Raw genomic sequence first — 20,059 nt, 5'->3', positions numbered from 1 at the left:
AGTTTTGTGAAACAATGCTGACACATAACATGTACTGTTATAAGAGATCCTTAATATCTTGGTAACTAAGCTATCACCAATTGAAATGTGTGAAAAGTTCAAACACCCCTCTTAAAGTACTGAAAAATTTCAATTGCATTTTGAAATACCAATGAAATCTTGTCCTAACAGAACAGGACATTAAGTAAAACCACATCGTGATATGCATATCCATGATCAATGAGTGTTCATTTAAATGATTCATCAGATGCTTTTAAAGTAGAGTATTTCCCAGCATGCAATTCTGTCAAACTCATTCGCAATGTTTTCTGTTTCTGGGGAATCGTTTAAATGCTTCTTAAATGCAGCGCAGCGCTATGAATGTGAGGAGTGTTCACAAATGATGCCCTTTCACACAAATGCTGAGGTCCTCTGCGCAGAGATCATAAAGCAATCATTTAAGAGCGAAACAGCGTTATGTTCATTAACTACTGTATTATCAAACATATTGTATTGAATCAGGAGGGGCAGCCCACTTTTCCATCTATATTACAAGCAACAGTATGTCTAAAACAGTTTCTAATGTCTAAATTTATTCAGTCCAATGACACCATGGTTGTCCTCTCTTCCCAATCTTCAAAAAAGCTTCAAAGCCAACCCAATGGTTTCTAAATTACCCTAAGCTCATGCTAAACTCGGTTTATTTTTTTATTCCATTAAAACATAAGTACACTACAACTCCATAAAACAAGACTAGCTTCCAACTCAAAGTGGCTTCCAATAACTGCAAGGAACAGGTCTTCTGCTCTACTCTGTTATCTGATTGGATCATACTCTCAGTTTCAGCACTGAAATCAGCAAACTGCAGAGAAAATTAAATCCAAGTTGGGCTTCCTCCATCTATCTCTATTTGCATTTATCACTCTAGAATGCTTTTGTTGAATTAACCATTTTACCCCTCTGGATTTTGGATAGTTGGGATTTACCTGTCTATGAATGCTGCTAGTCTCTTTTTTATATAAAAATGCTGTAATGATGACAAAATGCAAAATGTGATTTTTTTTTGTTCTAATACATTGTATTATATTTATTTTAATGCCACCATGTTTGACAGGGGAGAGCAAAATGTTCATTCAATTATTCATTTAATAGGGACATTAGATAAAGTCAAAACAGTAGGCTATGCTGAATGCGTTCCATAGGCTTGTGTACATTCTGATCATCATGAGGATCATGACAACACAATATATGAGTATATTATATGAAAGCTGCCAACAAAAGAAAAATGTTACAAACTCCTGGCGGTCAGGGCAGGGCACAGTGTGACAGCCAAACTGAGTTGCCCTGGAACAGTCCGAAAATGTGTCTACCTATGAAGCTAGCTGATTAGCAAATGATCTAGACCATTAGCCTTCATGGTCTGAACCACAAAATGTTACTGCCTGCTCTCCACAGCTAATGGGTTTCCAGAGCTTCTGCTTGCAACATGATCTCCACTTGTCGAGGAAGTACAGCTTGTCCCTGCAATCAGGCTCTGTCGGGTTTTCAAACAACAGACGTTTCCTGACCCTGTTGTTATATTAGAATCTTTATGGTTACCAAAACAGGTGTCATTCATAGCTGCAAATAAAACATGAAACACTATGCAAAACATTGTTGTTGTTTTTGTTTTAATTGTTTTTCGGTTTATATGTAATACTGCTATATTAGTAGCATCTGTGTGTGGGTGCCTCACCCATATTTTAAATAAATCTTTCCCCCATAATTGTCCCCTGTCAATTGTTTGGGTATTATTTACACTTTTAATTTGCATGAAAAGTGCCTTTGAATTGGCAAAATTTAGGACTTTTTAAATAGTACTGTGCTGTGTGTTAGCACCACCCAAAACAAAAGGTCACACCCCTGTCACACCCACTCAGTGCAAGTGCCAAGAAAAGCAAGGAGGAAAATAGTACCTTTTCCACAAATGTCATTTTTCTATGTCTGTACTGTCCCAGGGTATTGATATTGCCTCAACAACATCATGGCATCTTGTCCCACCCTCTAAATAGGGCCCTATGTATATTTTTCTGTAACTAATTCAGTTTTTGAAATTGAAGAGCAACCTCTTCATCTACGCTGAGATATTCCTGCTGGTTGTGCCCATGAGCCCCTTGGCCTGTCTTATTAATCTGTATACACATATCTTAGGTACAACTGTATATTAATCAGGATGAGCAAATGTTTACAACACCATGGCCTCTGTGACCTTTACAAAAGGCAAATGAGACATAGCTCTCGTCTCTCCCCGTATTATCATATGACACTTTGCATGGATGGGTGATTTGCTAATTAATGCCTCCCTTAAGCCTTTTGTACAGTGACTACTCGGAAAGGTCTTTAGCCACAGAATACAAAGAAACTGTAATTTGAGTGTCCTAAATGTTGTGAAGGAGGCTTCTTTCATTTGGGCAAAGGTTTACTCTGACTAGTGTTCATTTCAGTAGATACAGTGATATTGTATGCAGCACAGCTGACATGCAGCTAGTCAGCTAGTGAATTGAAGGAGATATTTACATATCAAAAGTCAAGATGTGGCCAAAAACAAAAGTAATGTGCTGTAGCATGAAGCATGACGTCAGAACTAGCTGGACATGTCAAATTCTTAGCAGTATGTTTATGTTTCCAAAAGTATTTTGGTGTTGGTATCCAGCTGTCTTAAATCAAGAATTCAATGAACATAAGGTCTACAAAGTTAAAATTCTCCAGCTGTGACAAAAAAAGAAGGCGCTTATCCTTTTTTTTTTTTTAACATGAATACTCCTCCATACACTGTAGCATAAAACTTGGCATCTCTAATTCAGTGCACCAAATCAGAGATGGAGAATTTGAATTGAACTGTGTAAGAACAGTACAATTAAATGTGATTATTCAAGTACGAGTCCTGTGATGATTGTCATGAGTCATGGTTAGTCAAGCTCTACATTTCCTGCGCCACTCACCATCCCTCACACATGATGCACTGAATATGTAGGCTACCACACATTACAGTGCCAATAACATACCCCTTTATTACCAACATTAATTAGCCTGCCAGTTCTATTTTATTGCTGTTTTAGTACCCTATGTTTCAATGGTACTTACCATGCCGCATTCAACCCTTAAAAAGATGTCTCTGCTCAGACAATGAAGAAAAAGAAACAGTAGGCTTCATATAGCATAGATGAAGTGGAAAAAACTACTTTCCTTCCCATTTTAATTGGTAGCCTATATTTATAGACATTTAATTCCACATTCACCAAAACCAGAATTGTGCACCGGTTGTAAATGATAGGCTTATATGTTCAACTAATGAAGCACTTCTTGGTTTGTATGACGAAGCCTACTCACTCTCTAAAGGCTGGTGAGCGTTTCTGCCAAAGGAACACTGAAACATTCTCAGTCATTCTGGCTATTGACGTAAGCGTTCCATTATTATGCTGTTAGAATTTGTGCTTACGTTCCACCGAATCAGTCATATCGTTAGCATTAACATAGAAGGTTAATTAGCCTATTTGATTAGTTTTTGCAGATTCCTTTTAGAAGACATTAAGAAATACTGAAATAAAGTACTCTCTCTCTCTCTACACACACACACACACACACATACACACAAGATGGATACTGTTGACTGTTTCCATAGAATAATAACTTTTAAAGCTAATTATAGTTTAAGGTACATCATATAGAGAATTAAACATATCATTAAATACCGACATCAAAAGAATAACAGATCCTGATCCTGATCGATGTCCGAGTTATTGTAGCACCTTATTGTGCGAAGTTTAAAGTATTCAATACAACTGATGATCTCTTCCTACACCAGGATGTCTTAGCATAATAATGGACAAACGATCGAAGTACATCCTCCGACTGATGATTCCCATCTTGAATGTGGTGGAAGTCTTGGCTTAGTTGATCTGGCGCTGCCCTTGGTGATGTACAGTCCAATCCAATTAGGTTTCACCTCTAGGCTGTGATGCAGTTTGCGAGGCTTCAGCGTTGCCGTTCTCTCTATGCTGTATGTGCCGCTCTGCAGTTCACTCCACGGTGTGCGTATCCCACGCTCGAGATCCGCAGACATCCCATCTTACCAAACCAACAACCGATGGAGGTAATGCTCTGCCCGACAGTCTTTTCCCACTGCAGAAACAGCAGTTCTTCGTAGTTTTGAAATTCAAGACGACAAACTGTTTTTTTTTTCCCAACGTATTTTAACTGACAAAATGTGGGACACCAATCCAGTAAGCGCAGCTTCCACTGAGGGCTTGGAATCTTAGCCGCCTGGCGAAGGGAATCCCGAAGCCTTTCTTTTTCCCCTCACTGTTAAAAGAGGTGTTTTATGCAAACGGTGGTTTACTTCGGCAAGGTAAGATTCCTTATTTTCATTTTCGTCGTTTGATAGAAAAACAACGAAGCACAACAATGTTGTATTCATGCATAGTCGTTACTTTGAAGAGATGTATAACTAAATGTTTTACTATGTTGTGCGTTGATGCCAAATGGTTGTATTTTGCTCGTGGATTTGAATGATCTTACAGTGGTGGAAATCGTTGCAAAAATATTTCTTAAGATGTGTTTATTTTTGAACATGGGCTATAGCAAAGGAATTTACTCGAGAAACACATTCATGTGAAAGTCAAGACGCTTTCGCCACATAAAAAACATGTTTGTTAAGTATTACAGGGAAATATATATGTTTACCACTGTAGCTTATTAACAACGCGCTAGGATGAAATGTTTATTTCTGTGATGTACACCCCAGATTAAGTTCCAGGTGTGCATGAAAGCTTGCTGGAAAGACTGAAATCAAACTGGCATATTAAAATGATATTTTAAAAGTCGAGATTTCAGGACACGGTTGTAACGAATACATTGTTTTTGGTGATATGTACTTTGATCACTGACACATGCGATAGCCGGGGCTGGAAAAACTGTTGCATCCTCGCAGTTTTCCAATCTGGCAGTGCATGTGAACGTGTGCTGAAAAAAATGACCATATCCATAAATAAAACACTCTACATGATGAGAACTCGTCGATAAATATATATGCGTTAAACCCACACATGTATGGCTTGTTGACCCTTTTGACTGAACACATTGCAAAAAGAAGATAATGAACGGATGAATATGCCCTTCCGTTGTTATAGATACCATCTGTAAGATCCACTCGGTCGTACTTATTAAATGGGAAACAATTAAATGCGAACCTTGTAACTTTTTCGGAGTAGTTCGGTTTCGTTCATGTCCGCCCTGACTTTGACTTACATAATAATACACTAACCATAACCTTGAGAAGATAAAACGCTATGCTAATGATTTATATTGAGTGTGGCAGGGAGTTAATGCCTGTATAAACTACAGGTAAATGCGCGTGGGATGGAATGAGGAATTGTTTTCATTAGCCGGAGTCTACCTGCTGCACTTCGTATTAAAATCAAACGCATACTGTATCTTCTTTTATTGTTGAGACTTCTTGATAGCGCTGCTATTACGAAGTCTCGTAAGTGCTGTAAATAAACCAGCTAAATACTCCGTGCTGGGATTTACTTGATGGACTGCTAAATATATATCGTATTTTAAGACTCCCATCTTTGGAGTGGAAAGTGATTCAAACTTTCATTTTAAACAAAGAAAAGTGAAATGAAAATAGCATTATGTTAATTTTATAACACTTGCACTTTTATGCATATGAGTATGTGAAAGGGGGTAGTTGTGTTCCCATAAAATAAAGGAAAGGGTAATTGTTTACCTAAAGTCAACAAAATAATGAATTTAACATTTAAGCAGTAGTTGTATGTGATAGCCTCTGTCTATCAAAAGCTTCATTCGAGAAGGCTTCAGATCTACACTTCTGTGATATTCAGCCAGGCAACCCCCTAATCTTTATGTTCCTAAAATCACCATGAAAGATGCATGGAACTCTGTTTTTTAAATGTATTAGTTTGTTAGTTTAAAAACCTCTGTTAAGATTCCATTAATTATGCGTAAAGGTTTCCTTTTGCCTTGAAATAATCAAGCATTTCCTTCTCTCATTTTGTCCAGTTTCAGCCATGGAGGGACTTGTCTGAAGAGGATCCAACATAAGTGATTATTTTTTGCCTTTTTGTTGCTTTTTGTTGTTTGTTTTATTTGATTTTTTGTTTCCTCCGGGGTAAGCGTCACATCTTTAGCCACTGGTCATGGCTGAGAAGGCTGGCTCTGCAGCGCCGAAGAGCAACACTCGGCCCGGGGCCTCTCTTCCGCCAGAACCCATTGAGATCATTCGGACCAAGGCCCGATCCAGAAGGGTCCGCATCAATGTCGGAGGACTCAACCACGAGGTCCTGTGGAGGACCTTGGACAGGCTCCCTCGGACCAGGCTAGGCAAGCTCAGAGACTGCAACACCCACGAGTCCTTAATGGAGGTTTGTGATGACTACAGCCTGAACGAAAACGAGTACTTCTTCGACAGGCACCCGGGCGCGTTCACCTCCATTTTAAATTTCTACCGAACAGGAAAGCTGCACATGATGGAAGAGATGTGCGCCCTTTCTTTTGGTCAAGAGCTTGACTATTGGGGCATTGACGAGATCTATCTGGAATCGTGCTGCCAGGCCCGTTATCACCAGAAGAAAGAGCAGATGAATGAGGAGCTGAGGAGGGAGGCGGAGACTCTGAGGGAGAGGGAGGGGGAGGGGGAGTTTGATAACACCTGCTGCCCAGACAAGAGGAAGAAGCTGTGGGACCTGCTAGAAAAGCCCAGCTCCTCTGTTGCTGCCAAGGTAAGGTCGAAGGTTGAGGTACTTGAGATGTTCATTTCCTTAGTCCTTCTCTAACTGTAACTTTACTCTCTCGTGCAACAAGAGGTCTCTCTGGAAAGACCGCTACCTCGTTCCCCAGACGAAAAAGGACTGAACTAAACAGATGTTTAAAAACAAAGCAGTGGATTATTTTAAGCAGATGTTTAATGGGAGCAAGACAACCTGTTTTGCTTGCGAGCAATTCCATGTGGTATCTCTCCCGTTCAGACTGTTAAGCACAATGTGAGAAAAGAGAAGATAAACAGCATACTGAAGTGGTTTGTATTGGGCAGAAGTACAGGAGATGGTTGTAGACTGTGATGCAGTACAGCAGAAGCAAACACAACACACATAGATGCTGATACATAAATTAAGAAATCATTGGATGAAAGAACAAACGTGGTTTTAAGGGCAAAAATGGGCTAGTGATCCAGCCAAAGTCAATTGATGGAAGTAGATTGTCTGGATTTCTGTTTGTACTACTTTGAGTTCATGGTGTTAATTTATGGCAGTTCTCAAAAGTGAGAGGTTTGCAGGAGTCTAGTATGTCCCATCTTGATTTAGGGATATTGATACCTTAGTCGATGACTTTGAACTATGTCATTGCTGTTTGCACAGCTTTGGCTAGTAGTGAGTGTTCTTTCATTGTCATTAAATAAATTGCTTGCTTGATTTAGCCTTTTATTTTTTAAATATATGTTAACACATATTGTCATATATTGTTACATCTTTAAGAAACATTTAGCAGCAAGAATATTAATTTATTACAAATCATATTCAGTGTGATAAGTGTGGTGACCAAAAGTATTTCTGATAGTTAACTGTGTTTTTGACGTCATTTGATGCAATAGTGTAACCTTCCCTCAATACAATACCTTAATTATTAGAGTGGTACCCCCAAAAAATCATAATTTGCAATCTGGAACTGGAAGATATCCTCAAAATGTCAAAATCATTCAGAGCCTGGAAATTACTGTGTGTTCAAAACAGTCAGAGCTCATTCTTTCCCTGATACTACAAAAAAGTAACTGCTTTGTGCAGGTGAAGATTCCTAAGCAACCCACCTGGGTTTGTAAGAAGTTTAAGGATTCATGTTTTATTTTCAATTATTTGTCAAACAGTCTAGTATTCATTTTACAAGATTCACCCTTATAATAGATTATAGAGATCTCCTTGGTGACTGTCACCATCAACCGTGCAGGAAGGCCTTGTTGTCATCTCCAGCATGTCTGCAGTAAGTGCTGTATTTGACTCCACCTACAGTAAGTCATCCATTTGATGGGGAATGTTGATGAAAGTCAATCAGTGATAATTTATGACGAGTCCCTTGGATAGTGCTTTAAACGCAAGGGGATTAAATTTCACGTCTGGAGAGTGTAACATGAAAGCATCCTCTTACAACAGACGGGCAAACCCATCTTAACACGTGAAGAACTACCTCAGTCAGTCCAGACAGCTGCATTTACATTTTAGAAAGGGTAGAATGGAATGTTGGGATATTGGGATATCCAGTAATGCAAAGTCATCTGTTTTGTAGCATGTTCCCACAGTCACTACAGGACTGATATGCGGTTCAATTCCAGCTCCATTTCGTACTTAATTTATGTCCGAGGATTGAGAATCAAAACATCAAAACTGCTTGTAATCATAGTGCTGAATGTATTGCTTTTCATGAATATAGCTGGTACAGTGGAGTGGACAATAATTCAAATAGTTGTCCACACCTTTCTGTGTTCTGCATCCTTTGAATGGTATGGTTGCAAAATCCTGGGGATTTCTGCTGTGTTGGCCACATTCCATTGTGTTCTATGTTTTACTACTTTCTGTATGAAATAATGACTTCAGCATGTCTGTATGACTCTTGTAGTTGTGAGTGTTGTCATTGCATGTGTATATTGCACATTGCAATAACAAATAACATATTTGCATATATTTTCATAAGTTAAATCAGTGCAATCTTTTTTTTTGTAGTACATTACTTCTAGTCTGTTTAGTTTTTACTCTGCTAGCTTAGAAAGCGTAAAAACATTAGAAAAAGCACTGATCATTCTGTGTGCATCAGTGCCTATGAGGATTGTGTGTGAAGAGCTACTCAGTACTTGGAAAGGCCTTGTTGTGATGTCCTGCCCAGGAGAATGCCACCTCTCTCTCTCCCTCTCACTGCAGGCGTGTGTGGTTTGTTTTAAGCAACTTTTATGATGTAAACTTAGCCTTTGCCGAAGCCACAGAATGCACTATCATGTTGCCGCAGGAATTTCCAGTAAATGTGTCCAAACATGACACCATTGTGCACAAGTTTATGACACCTCCTGCCTTGAACCGAGGTTAAATTTGGGGTAGCTGACATTTACATGCAGCAGGTTCAACAGGGGTAGAATTCCAGGGTTATGCAATGGAGAGAAGAGAAGGAAAGGCAAGGACTAGTTTTGATGACGAATGACGGAGTTGCCTAAGTGATGCCCACCAGCACTACACTGGGCATTTTTCAAACATTCATTATGAGTAATGAATGTAATGGTCAGCAGATGACAGACATTCTCAGCTTTCTGATGTATGCTGTTCTACTGTACACAGTTAACATTCACAAAGGAGAGAGAACCATTGGGGAGAGCTGTACCTTGGCATGCTGTGATTCTCTATAAATAGTTAACCTCTTAATACAACAGTAGCCTTAGGTGCAGGTAAAATAGTTCTCCCCACTGAGATGGAAACCTTCAGCAGGAAAAGTCAAGAGGCTTTATTGTACCATTATATGAGAAATTAGTGCTTGTCTTTTGCGCTGCAGAATAAGAATGTTTTTGCTTTACACTGCGTAGTGTTGATGTCATGGCAACGCTTTGTATGTCAAGAAGCAGAACTTACACAACAGAAAAAAACATAGGTGACAGCATCACTGAGGACACCAGAATTAGAGGTGAATGGGAATGGGGAAAATACTATGAATAATTTAAATAACTGAAAATCAAAAGACAATTAAGATTCAGGTTAATTAACTGTAATTGTAATTAAATGGAAATTAAACTTGCAAAATCAGAATCAGTCCCTGGCTGATACAGTAATAGGTGAATGTCAGCATACTGAACAAATTTTGTGATCTCAAGGTTTAATATATGAAAATAAAGCATAATATAAGCATGAAAGGGTTAAGTTTGTATTTGTGGACATCTCTGAAAGAGTCCTTAAGGGAAATTAAAGCCTCTCATAGTTTGAGAGTTCATATTTTATTAGGATTACTGTAACAGCTAAGTTACTGTGTAATGCAAAAAATGATACCAGGCTTTATCAAATATTAAAAGATTGTTGGGTACTCTTTTATATTAGTTGTTCAATGTTTATTTTGTACAAAATGAAATAGTACTAATATAGCCACGTGTTTTAATGATGAGCACCTTCAAAAAATTTGCGTAAAACAGGATTTTAAGGAGCTACTGACTTTAAAAGCTGAGTTGTTCATATGAAAGTTGTCCTGTGGAAAGCCTGTTTGAATACCCTTCTCTCGTATTTATTGCTGATAAGGTAGACTGCTCTTATATGAGGTCATAAGCAACCAACATATTCGATTTACAGGACTGCTTTATATAGTAAGATTTATATGCATTGCCTTTGAGATATGTTTAGATATACTATCGTGAGACGGTATCTGTCTCATTCCATGACAACAAATGGAAATCATTTGTTTAAGCGATTACTTTGTAGACTTATAGATAACCTAGATGTTGTGTTCTGAGGGCTTGATGGTACTGGTAATTGCATCATTGAGTATTCATACAGGAACTACCTTGGGTGGCAGGGTATCATTTGTCTGTGTGCGGTGCATCTGACAGCGATGATGCAGTTCTGTTTGTGCACTGGAAGCAGAGACATCCCCTCACAACGTGCACTGTATCTCAGGGCCTGCTTTATATTCTCAACTTGGTGCAACTGAGGGAGAAAATATTAAAAAAAGGCATAGTGCATATTTCTCTCGTAGGACATGTTGGGTCTGATGTTAGTTGATACTCTGAGACCTTTATTCAGTCTAAAGCTTAAAGTGATTTGTTCTCAGATTTGAGTAATGAACTTATCAAGCTGTCACATTTCGAATTCTCACACTTTTTTCTTCATTTTGACATCCACCAAACACCATGTATAAGAAAAAAAATATTGCATATTGGTTGGTCAGGGAATCCCCAGGCGCATGTGAAACTAAAGTAGTAAATATGATGCAGTACACCAGACCCTAAAATCTATCACTGTCTATTCAATTCAGAAAGCAACAGTGAATACATATATGTTTTTCATGGTGTAATATTCCTTGGCAACAAAACCACCTGTGTCATTTGGTCAGCATTTTAAAATACTTTTAAAATTTCAAGATTTAAAGTAAATCTTAAAGAAGAATTTCTAAAGATCAGAAAACATTTGAATGAGGTTAACTGCTTCCAAAACCAGATCCATACTGAAATGATCACTGTTGTCACTAGATCTGTCTTGACCTGCAGACCTTCAGAGTGTATTTCACAGAACAAGGCTAATGTTTCTGACACTCAGGACGTGACGAGAATGTTATTTGGTTTTGTATGTCATTTAGGTTAATACGGTCTTCATGCCATTTTAATTTTCTCTCCAACCTTTTTTTTTTTTTTTTTTTTTTCTATGCTACCTTCTCTCCAGCCCCTTCAGCAGCCCTGAATATCATACACAGTATTCTCGGTATTATAACCGGGAAAAAAGTTTCAGCGCTCACACACTCATACTCTTAGAGTTAAGTAAACCTAGATAAGGTACATTTTGACAGTGGCTGTGCTGAATGGCTGGGTGAGACAATTCTTTTCAGCTTTCTCTAATAAATAACTTTCCTAAGCGGTTGTGCCAAATCTTGAACAGAGTTCATTGCCGTATTATCCCTCCCTGTCCTCAGCCAAGAAATAACAGAAGCAAATGTCAAAGTCACTTACCTAGCACATCATATTTGGTCTTCAGCACTCAGTATGAACTACCATAGACCGTTTTACTCAAATTCTTCCAATTATATTTTTCAGGCGAGCCTCAACTGCAGTACTGCAGAGGATGTAATATAAATACAATGAGAAAGTATTGTTTACAAGCATTTTTTAATAATGTGTGTGTGTGTGTGTGTGTGTGGGGGGGGGGGGGGGTGTTATTCACATACAATAAATTCAGATTCTTCAGCCTGCCTACTGTGTGTGAGTCTAAATTGTGTTTGCTCAGGTTTGTCATTCTAAGTTTGTGAAACTGGCATTGTGATTAGATTGACAAGAGGTCAGAGATGTGCCGCATCTTAAGGGTCTGCGAGCGCTTGCTCTGATTGGTGACAGATATGCGTTACGGTAAACCCTTCTGTTTTGAGTCGCCCACAGTCAGCAGGTCAATGCAGCGCCATTACAGCACTGTCATTGGCAACAAGAGCAGGTGCATCCAGCTTTTCATTACAGACCTTTTCCTTTCATCTCCGCATGAATTGTGGTCTGCTCTCTGAAAAGAAAATCAATAGACATTGGCATTTTTGAACAAATGTTTTTGGCTAGTTTGCTTAATGGATTTTTGCTTTACTTTAGTGTATTTTATGGAGAAATATATAAATAAATAAAACCAGGACCCTGACCTAGGTTTAATGCTGTATTATTTTAGATCTGCGGTCCTCTGTCACAATAAAAAAAACTTTTATTACAAAATTTTTGTCATCTTGTCTTCATCAGTTCTTAATATTGCATGGATAAATTGTAAAGCCTGTTTTTTATATGTTAACATACAATATGCGTGTAGAATATCCAGTGCCATTTTATGTTATGTATGAATGTACATTGCGAATGAGTTGTTTCATTGAAATGAATTCTACATTTAGTGGAATTTGTAATTAACACGCACCTGCTTATCAATGGAATGTCAGCGCATGCTAGCATTTAGGCTCCACATCCTAAATACTATTTACCCCACATCTGTAATCAGATAAAGTAGATTATGGATAATACAGGCTTAGATGGCTCTGTATGTGCTGTAGATCTGATTTGTCAAGAGAACGTTTGTGAAACCCAAGCAGGGTTAAGTATTTGGCACCTTGTAGATATACTGTATATCGTTAGAAATAGTGAGGATGAAAGGAAAGTTCAGGGAAATCTGTAGCGCTCAGGCAGTGGCCATTGACAGAATTGGACAGTCCTTGGATTGTGGATTAGTCTTTGTCCAGTAGTAGTGGATGGATTAAAGTCATTTACAATTCTTGCCATGAAGACGCATATGTGTATGAGCACACCCTCTCAGAAGAATGGAAGAATACATAAATGTGAATGTCGGCTTGGTGCTGTGAGAGGAAATGTACCAATTCAGATTCAGGCCACATATTCTATTTTAATGTTTTAATATTTTTGTTTATAATGGAGCTACAGTATATACTGGAGGGTATTATAGTCGCACTCATGGACATATCTGTATGCAGATCGCAGCAGCAGTGCGGTTCACAGTGGCAGATATAAAAACAAAAACAATATTGAGGCATCACAGGCTTTTAATAAAAAAAGCAGTTCTTAATCAAGTATATATCATTTTCGACACATAAAATGTGTGCTTAATAAAAATAAAGTAGATACCTGACAGAATGGCTGTTTTTGTTGTGTGTGTAGTTTTTTAGTGTAATGTAAGTGTAAAATATTCTACAGTTACACCTGTTATACAAATATTCTTATAACTTAAATTCAGTATTGTACATTATCTTTAGTATGTACCAATCCTTGACACATACTGTGTATTGGCCATAGTAAAATTAGGGACTTACACATTATCAGAAGAATAAGCATCTGCACAGCCCTCTTGTGGATAGTAATTATTTTAATGAAAGAAGTCTATTAGCACTGTGAATAAAGGTCTCTACTGCACTTTGAGTGTTGAAATGCTTCTCATTTTAACACAGAATGGCAACCAAAGTCCGAGTGATACACTGCATCCACTCCTGAGCAGCACTAGGAAGGAGAGCAGTCACATATCCATTAGAAATGGCTTTTAAGATCATTTATTTTGTTTTGTTTTTCAGTAGGGTGAGAGGAGGGGGTGGTGTAATGCACCATGTTCCCCTGCATGAGAATGTGTCTTTTTTCCAGGAAGAACAGAAAAATCTCAGTGGAAATATCATACTATGGTGAAACCACTGAGGAAGATGCAAGTAGACAAACAACCAATCAATCATTGGTGGTTTGTGACACCAAAAGTGTAATACCAAAGATGAAAAGGTCTAACACTAGATAATGTCAGGGATGACAACGTAAATGGCACATAATTATGAAAACAGAATGATTGCAAGTGATGACAGCAACAAAACCATGGGCCAGTGATGACAAAATCATAATAAAAAAAGGTTCACCATTAATTAATTGTTATCAAAAATGCAGTTGGCTTGATGTAAGATCCAGGATAAATCCAATCACAGCATGACATTAAATTGTAAGGGTTTGGGGAGGTTTAATTAATTCAGATCTCCTACTGAACTAGTATGTTGAACCTAGGAGTACCCTTTAATATCTCCAGTGAGTCTGTGTCAGAGGTGACAGCAAAGAAGAAAGTTCCGTTTGCAGAAGCGACACTTTATGAGGAGGAATCCTCACAAGGAACTGCGGTCATGACTGATCCCGATGAGATCATAACGAACGCCGCTCTCTGGTGACCTCTCCAAGGTGTCGTCTGGATGCTGGATATAGGAGAGTCCTCCTCAGGGCAGTGTGTGAGCACCATCACACACAAGAGAGACAGAAGTATGCAGGAGGGGAAATTTGGGCGCGGCCTTAACAGAATTATTGGTAATGACAGTAATATGAGAGGACCTGCAAGCGCTTGCCAGGCACGCTGCCTCACTTTATGCTGAAACGGCACACTCCCATCTAAAACCACAGTGCTTCCAGTGTACAAAAACTCCCAAGTTTACACAAATGTACAAAGCAGTTATTCTCTCCACATCCGTCAGACTCTTGTAAAAATACGTTAGCTACTGATATCAAAGTAAAAGCCAAGTTACATTAGTCAGTTTGGGCCACAGTACCTCACCCAGTCTGAGCAAGCACTGTCCCAAAGCAATGCAGTGTTTCCTAAATTATGTTATACAACTTGGTCCTGTGTTTTTTTTACATCTCATCATCTAAAGAGAGTGTAGTCTATCTACTCTCATTGTTGTATTGGCTTGGGGTATGCCCTGCCAACCCATAATTTTGTGCATCCCTAGCATTACTTAAATTCAAGAGACTTTTCATACAACTTCACATACTATCTGGAGAGAAGAAGCATGAGGAAATTTTGCAGGACTGATGACCTGTAATATTAGAGCAGACACATAAATGTGCTTGTGGCTGTGACCGGATGCAGCTGGCTGGTCACTTTGGGTACGCTTCCTCATCATTACTCTATCTATGAATATGGGAGAGGAAGGAGGAAGAGCTAGATCTGAATTAAACAATGCTGTCTGTCTGCAGATGAAACCCTTTTTTCTCTGTTGTACTGAAACCAGGCATAGTTCTGTCCAGGTTTACACTGTATTTTTTTTTGTTGAGCCAAGCTAGAGCCAGCTGTGAAATTCTGGGAAAGAAAACTACCTGGCATTGATCAGGTTACAGCCAGGCCAGGTTTGAAACCTGTCTAACAATGCTGTGTCAAAGCTTGCTTGAAATGTTGCAAGAAGTTTGAGTCAACATATATGAAATCATACATACACATACATACAGTCATACATTTATTTACTGCAGGACCAAACACTTATTTGCTTGCATCGTTGTTCATTTATATCCTCTGTAGCGATAAATGAGGGTGGTAGCTATAGACAGAATTTCTATATGTTAGGAATTGATCGTTTTAGATGTACGTATTGCATCTAACAAGCGTTAATATTTGAAACGTAGCTGATGATCTTTCATGTTAGCTTGCCAGCAAGCCATTACATTGTTTTACAAAACAAAAGCTAACTTGCCTGCATCCTCTCAATGACGTCTGTATGATAGCGAATATATGTCTCCTTCTATTCAAACTGATGCAACATGTATCACCGCCAAGGCAAGTTAGGTCACCGTACATACCAGCATGGCACGACTCGGTTCGGTTCAGCTCCATGCTGTCAGCGGACAAAGAAAGACAGGAGACAGTCTGAGGACTAGGCATTGATGAGGCTGAGGCAGCTGTGGCTCTCTGAAGGCTGGTGTGACAGGCAAAAAGCGGTGAGACAGAAAGGCCAGGCTCAGCTCTCCAAACGCCAGGTCCCCATTAACCGCATCGCTAACCTGTCACCAGGCTCCGGGAAACAAGGCAGACCTTTCCGCCCGCATGGCTTTATACACGGTTTTAATGAAATGCCACAAATAATTTCTCACCATTGTCATTTTGTGCGTGTGCGTGTTAGGACAACATTGTCAGAGGAAAGGGGGTCGTCTTCTCCTCTCTGTATCCTTGATGTGAAGGATGAAATGAGATCCCAGCGTAGCAGTGTCCCAATCCCATCTCCCAGGCAGTGACTTAGCGTTGTATTGGCACTCACTGCAGCACCGCTATATTTGGCCCACAGTCAATCATGTCCGTGATTCAGTACAACGCCACCGCGTTTCCTCAGGTGTCTCTTTTACCCCCTCCCCTGCCATTATCTGTCACTGAGAGAAACTGTGGGAAAAGGTGCCGCGACTACGGTTGATCTTTGTTCTACTGTGCAGTTGGGTGTCGTACGTACTTAAATGAATGACCCCTCCCAATTGACTGATAAAAATCAATCAGCGAATGTCTTAAGCAATATTGGCTTGCAGTTTCAGCAGTATTAGGGCATTAACCACCCAGCCTACATGAAAAACCTTGTGTGAAAAAGATCTGCTTCATATTCTCTTATTTTCTCAGTCTCATCCACAGAGATAGTGTTTGGAGTTTCCATGGCAACTGGCTTAAAAATGCTGGATATCTCTAATTTTGTGTTAGTGCTGCAATTAAGATACAGGAATATCTCACACATATCTGTCATGTACAGAAAAGATGATGCCTTGCGTTGGTTTGTGTGATAACTCCATCTCTGACCTTAACCATCGATATGATCAAATGCCAAATGGAGGCAAAATGCTGCTGTCATTTGCATTGGCCTCTTTTGCCCTCCTCTCTGAATCCTTTAGGGATTTATATAGCAGACACCAGAGTGACAGAACTGCCAAGTCTTTCTTCCTGTTCATTAGTTCATTAGCTCATAAACCTCACACATTCTTTGGCATATAATCAATTTGTCAGAGACTGCCCTCTTTTTTCTGAATAACAGCCTCACCGCTGTAGACTTTATTTTTTTTAGACTTTGGAATTCTTCCTGGCAACAGAAATGAATTTATATATTGGGGGCATTGTTAAACAAAGAGGAGTAAAAATCTGGGAACAACCTTTTTATTATTACATTGGCATGATTAATTAAATGGAATCATGCCCTTGGTCAGTTGTAAATGAAGCCTTCTCATTTTACATGAGGACATGTCATTTTCTTTAATCCCCATCTCAACTTGTTTCTGCATGAGGCAGCATGACCATAAAAGAACACAGAAAGGAACAGACAACCCCCCCCCCCCCCCTTTCAGTCTGGCACCACAGTTGCACACACACAATGGCCCGCCCTCCCCCCTCCTTGGCAAACCCACGTAAGATAAACGCGGGCGTTGGCGTGGAACTGCGCAGCCACGAGATCTCCCAGCCCAATTTGCAGCTCCCACAAAAAAAGAGCGGAAAGGAAGTGTGAGATGCGACAGAGGGTCTTGATTACAGGGGAGCGGAGTCAAAGAGGCTCGGGGGAAATCTGCAGGAGAAAAGAGAGCGGCGGCGCCAGGGCCAGCTGAAGCGGTGCCCGTCGCGGGGCGGCATGGCGGGGCGGTGCCTCGGAGCTCCCTCCAACTGCGTCGCTGGCGCCCACACCCGCTCCACGAGCAGCTGTTCGTGGCCTCCGCGCACCTCAAGAAAGGACACAGGACCTTACTGTCTCCTTCGTGCCGTACCCGCTGCGCCGGGTCTTAACGCCACTTCTCCTGGCCCTGCGTGCAGCCAGCCCGGTTTGATGCACACTTTGCACAGGGCAGCTGATCAAAGCCAATAAGTTGTTTTGGGCTAATCAGATTAGCAGAGTGCATCTGAAGGCAGGGCATCGGGAGAACATTGGGTTAATTGGCGTCTCTGCACAAGTACAGTGTAGGTCATGGGTTAGATCACAGCAAATGTCTGTCTCTGAGTGTATTTCAGGATAATGGAAATGAATTAATGTTCACATCTGCAAACCCCATTCCATAATTAGTTGGTCTAGAGGCAATTTCTATTAATTTATTCTGGATGCTTGTAAAATTTTGAGTGCCTATATAAAAGAATGAATAAATAGATTGTTAGATATAGGGCTGTATTACTCCCTGCAATTCAATGACAGTGTCTTTAAGGACATTTTCATCAAGAATCTGCATTTGAATAGGATGAAGAGACCTGCTCATGTAAAAGGGGAATGGCAGATTATACTGCTTTCAGTCTGGCGGTGTTTCCTGCAGGCAGGCAGGCATTTCATAGCTGGGGAACATGGACTTTCTTTTCCTCCCCTGTTACACAGCTTGTAGTGGGGAGAAACGCATGGCAATCTGAAGATTGCTTTTCCACTACAGTGAGCACATCGCAGGATTTAAAGGAGTAAATAAATAAATGAATTGAAATAAACACTTTCCAATCAGTTCACGTAACCGTCACGAGTCGTCACATTTCGGTCATTGGAACAAATATCCAGGCAGGTCAGGGTGCTTGAAGAGTGAGTATAAGATTTTGCCTATGACACGTGATACCCCCCCCCATATCCCCCCATATCTCCCCCACCCCCATCTCTCTGGTCCTGCTGTTTGAACATTGACAGCTCTGGAGGTGCGGGGCAGGTCAAGCAAACACAATCGAGATTCCTCCTCGCGATTGAACAAGGTCGCTGGAGGTTTCGCCGCAGTGTCTCCAGCTTAGCCGTGCGCAATCCCTTCCTCCCCTTCCCGGTGCCCTTCCGTACGCTACCGCGTGCCCCGGAGGTACCAGGCCTGCTCATGCACGGCTAATGAACATTTATGCGAGTCTTCCACCTAATTTTTCAGCTAATTTGCCATGTGGGATGCCATAAGGTGCATCCGAGCTCAGTGGCAGCTCAGATATTGCTTTTGCTGTCGGGTTGACATAGTGGTATTGGCTATTGTCGCTGGCTTTAGTCCTGATAAAGATTTTTAAAGTATACTGAACTAGCTATAAATTTCCTTTTAAGCAACGTGATATTATTTCTTAACCAATACACCCTCTAAAGACTGTCATAATGTTCTTTTGGCAAGTACATAAATCATATTAAATTTATATATAATAGCGATAATAATAGCATTGCCACATTATGGATGCCAGTAGCAGGTACTGGTCTTTGTCATTCCAGCATATGCTACTTATTGCGCTTGTTAATTGTGTATATTATGTTGTATGTAACAGTAATTACAGGAAACAAAGTAATCATAGTTATAGTGTGCTTTGATTAGTTTTTATTTCACCTTGATATATAAGCATACAATTATGGTCTAATTTAAACTGATGCAAATTGTTTTAACCAATAGCATACATAACATGATTATAATGATAACAAGATAAAAAAATGTGCACATCAAAAAGTATAATTGCCTTACTTTTGTCAATGTATTATTATGTTATCTCAAAGGCTAAAAGCTTTACGATACATTGAGTCAGTCACTTAATTGAAATGCATTCTCTATCAATAACAAATGTGTAATGTGGATTAGGTTTTGGAGCATTACAGGGTAGCCATAAGGAATCATATCCCTTCATTCTCTCAGTATCATTAATCCAGTTTGTATCCATTGAGTTTCTTGGCCTGTCCAGTCTGTTTAATCTGCTGTGAATCACGCCTAGACGATGTGGATTTTCTCAAGTGACGCAGGTTTAGAGGTGACCTCGCTGTGTGGTCGCCTCTCTCTCCTCATTATGGGAAACAGTGGTTCTGTCAGTAAGGCCGAGCCTGATACATGTCCTGCTGCTGGCACATTGTTCAAGAGAAGATAAAAGTTTAGTAAAAATACAACATATCTAAGTTTGCTTTTACTTTTGACATGTTGATTATTAGACTCCTCTTTCATCCCTAATTATAAACATTATGCTCCAATTATCTTCATGTCTGTGATAGCGTAATCGCATGTTTATACATTATGTGTATTTATGTTGCACTTGTGCCATAATGTCATAAAATTTATTACATTGCTTGCATTGATATGATGTAATTCATGGGTCAGTAAAAT

At 39.7% G+C, this 20,059-nt stretch overlaps 1 protein-coding gene across 1 annotated transcript in view; it reads left to right on the top strand.

Annotated features, from left to right (window-relative positions):
* Positions 1-6,145: 6,145 nt before the first annotated feature.
* Positions 6,146-20,059, top strand: part of kcnb2 (potassium voltage-gated channel subfamily B member 2) — a 70,946-nt gene continuing 57,032 nt past the window's right edge. Inside the window, exon 1 of the mRNA XM_036521961.1 lies at positions 6,146-6,761. Coding sequence (XP_036377854.1) covers positions 6,180-6,761 — 582 coding nt within the window. The 5' untranslated portion in view covers positions 6,146-6,179. The remainder of the gene's footprint in view (positions 6,762-20,059) is intronic.

The sequence above is a fragment of the Megalops cyprinoides genome, chromosome 2 (assembly GCF_013368585.1).
Source record: "Megalops cyprinoides isolate fMegCyp1 chromosome 2, fMegCyp1.pri, whole genome shotgun sequence".
Taxonomy (NCBI): domain Eukaryota; kingdom Metazoa; phylum Chordata; class Actinopteri; order Elopiformes; family Megalopidae; genus Megalops; species Megalops cyprinoides.
Note: the sequence above shows the minus strand (reverse complement) of the source record. Positions and strands in the feature narration are given on the sequence as shown.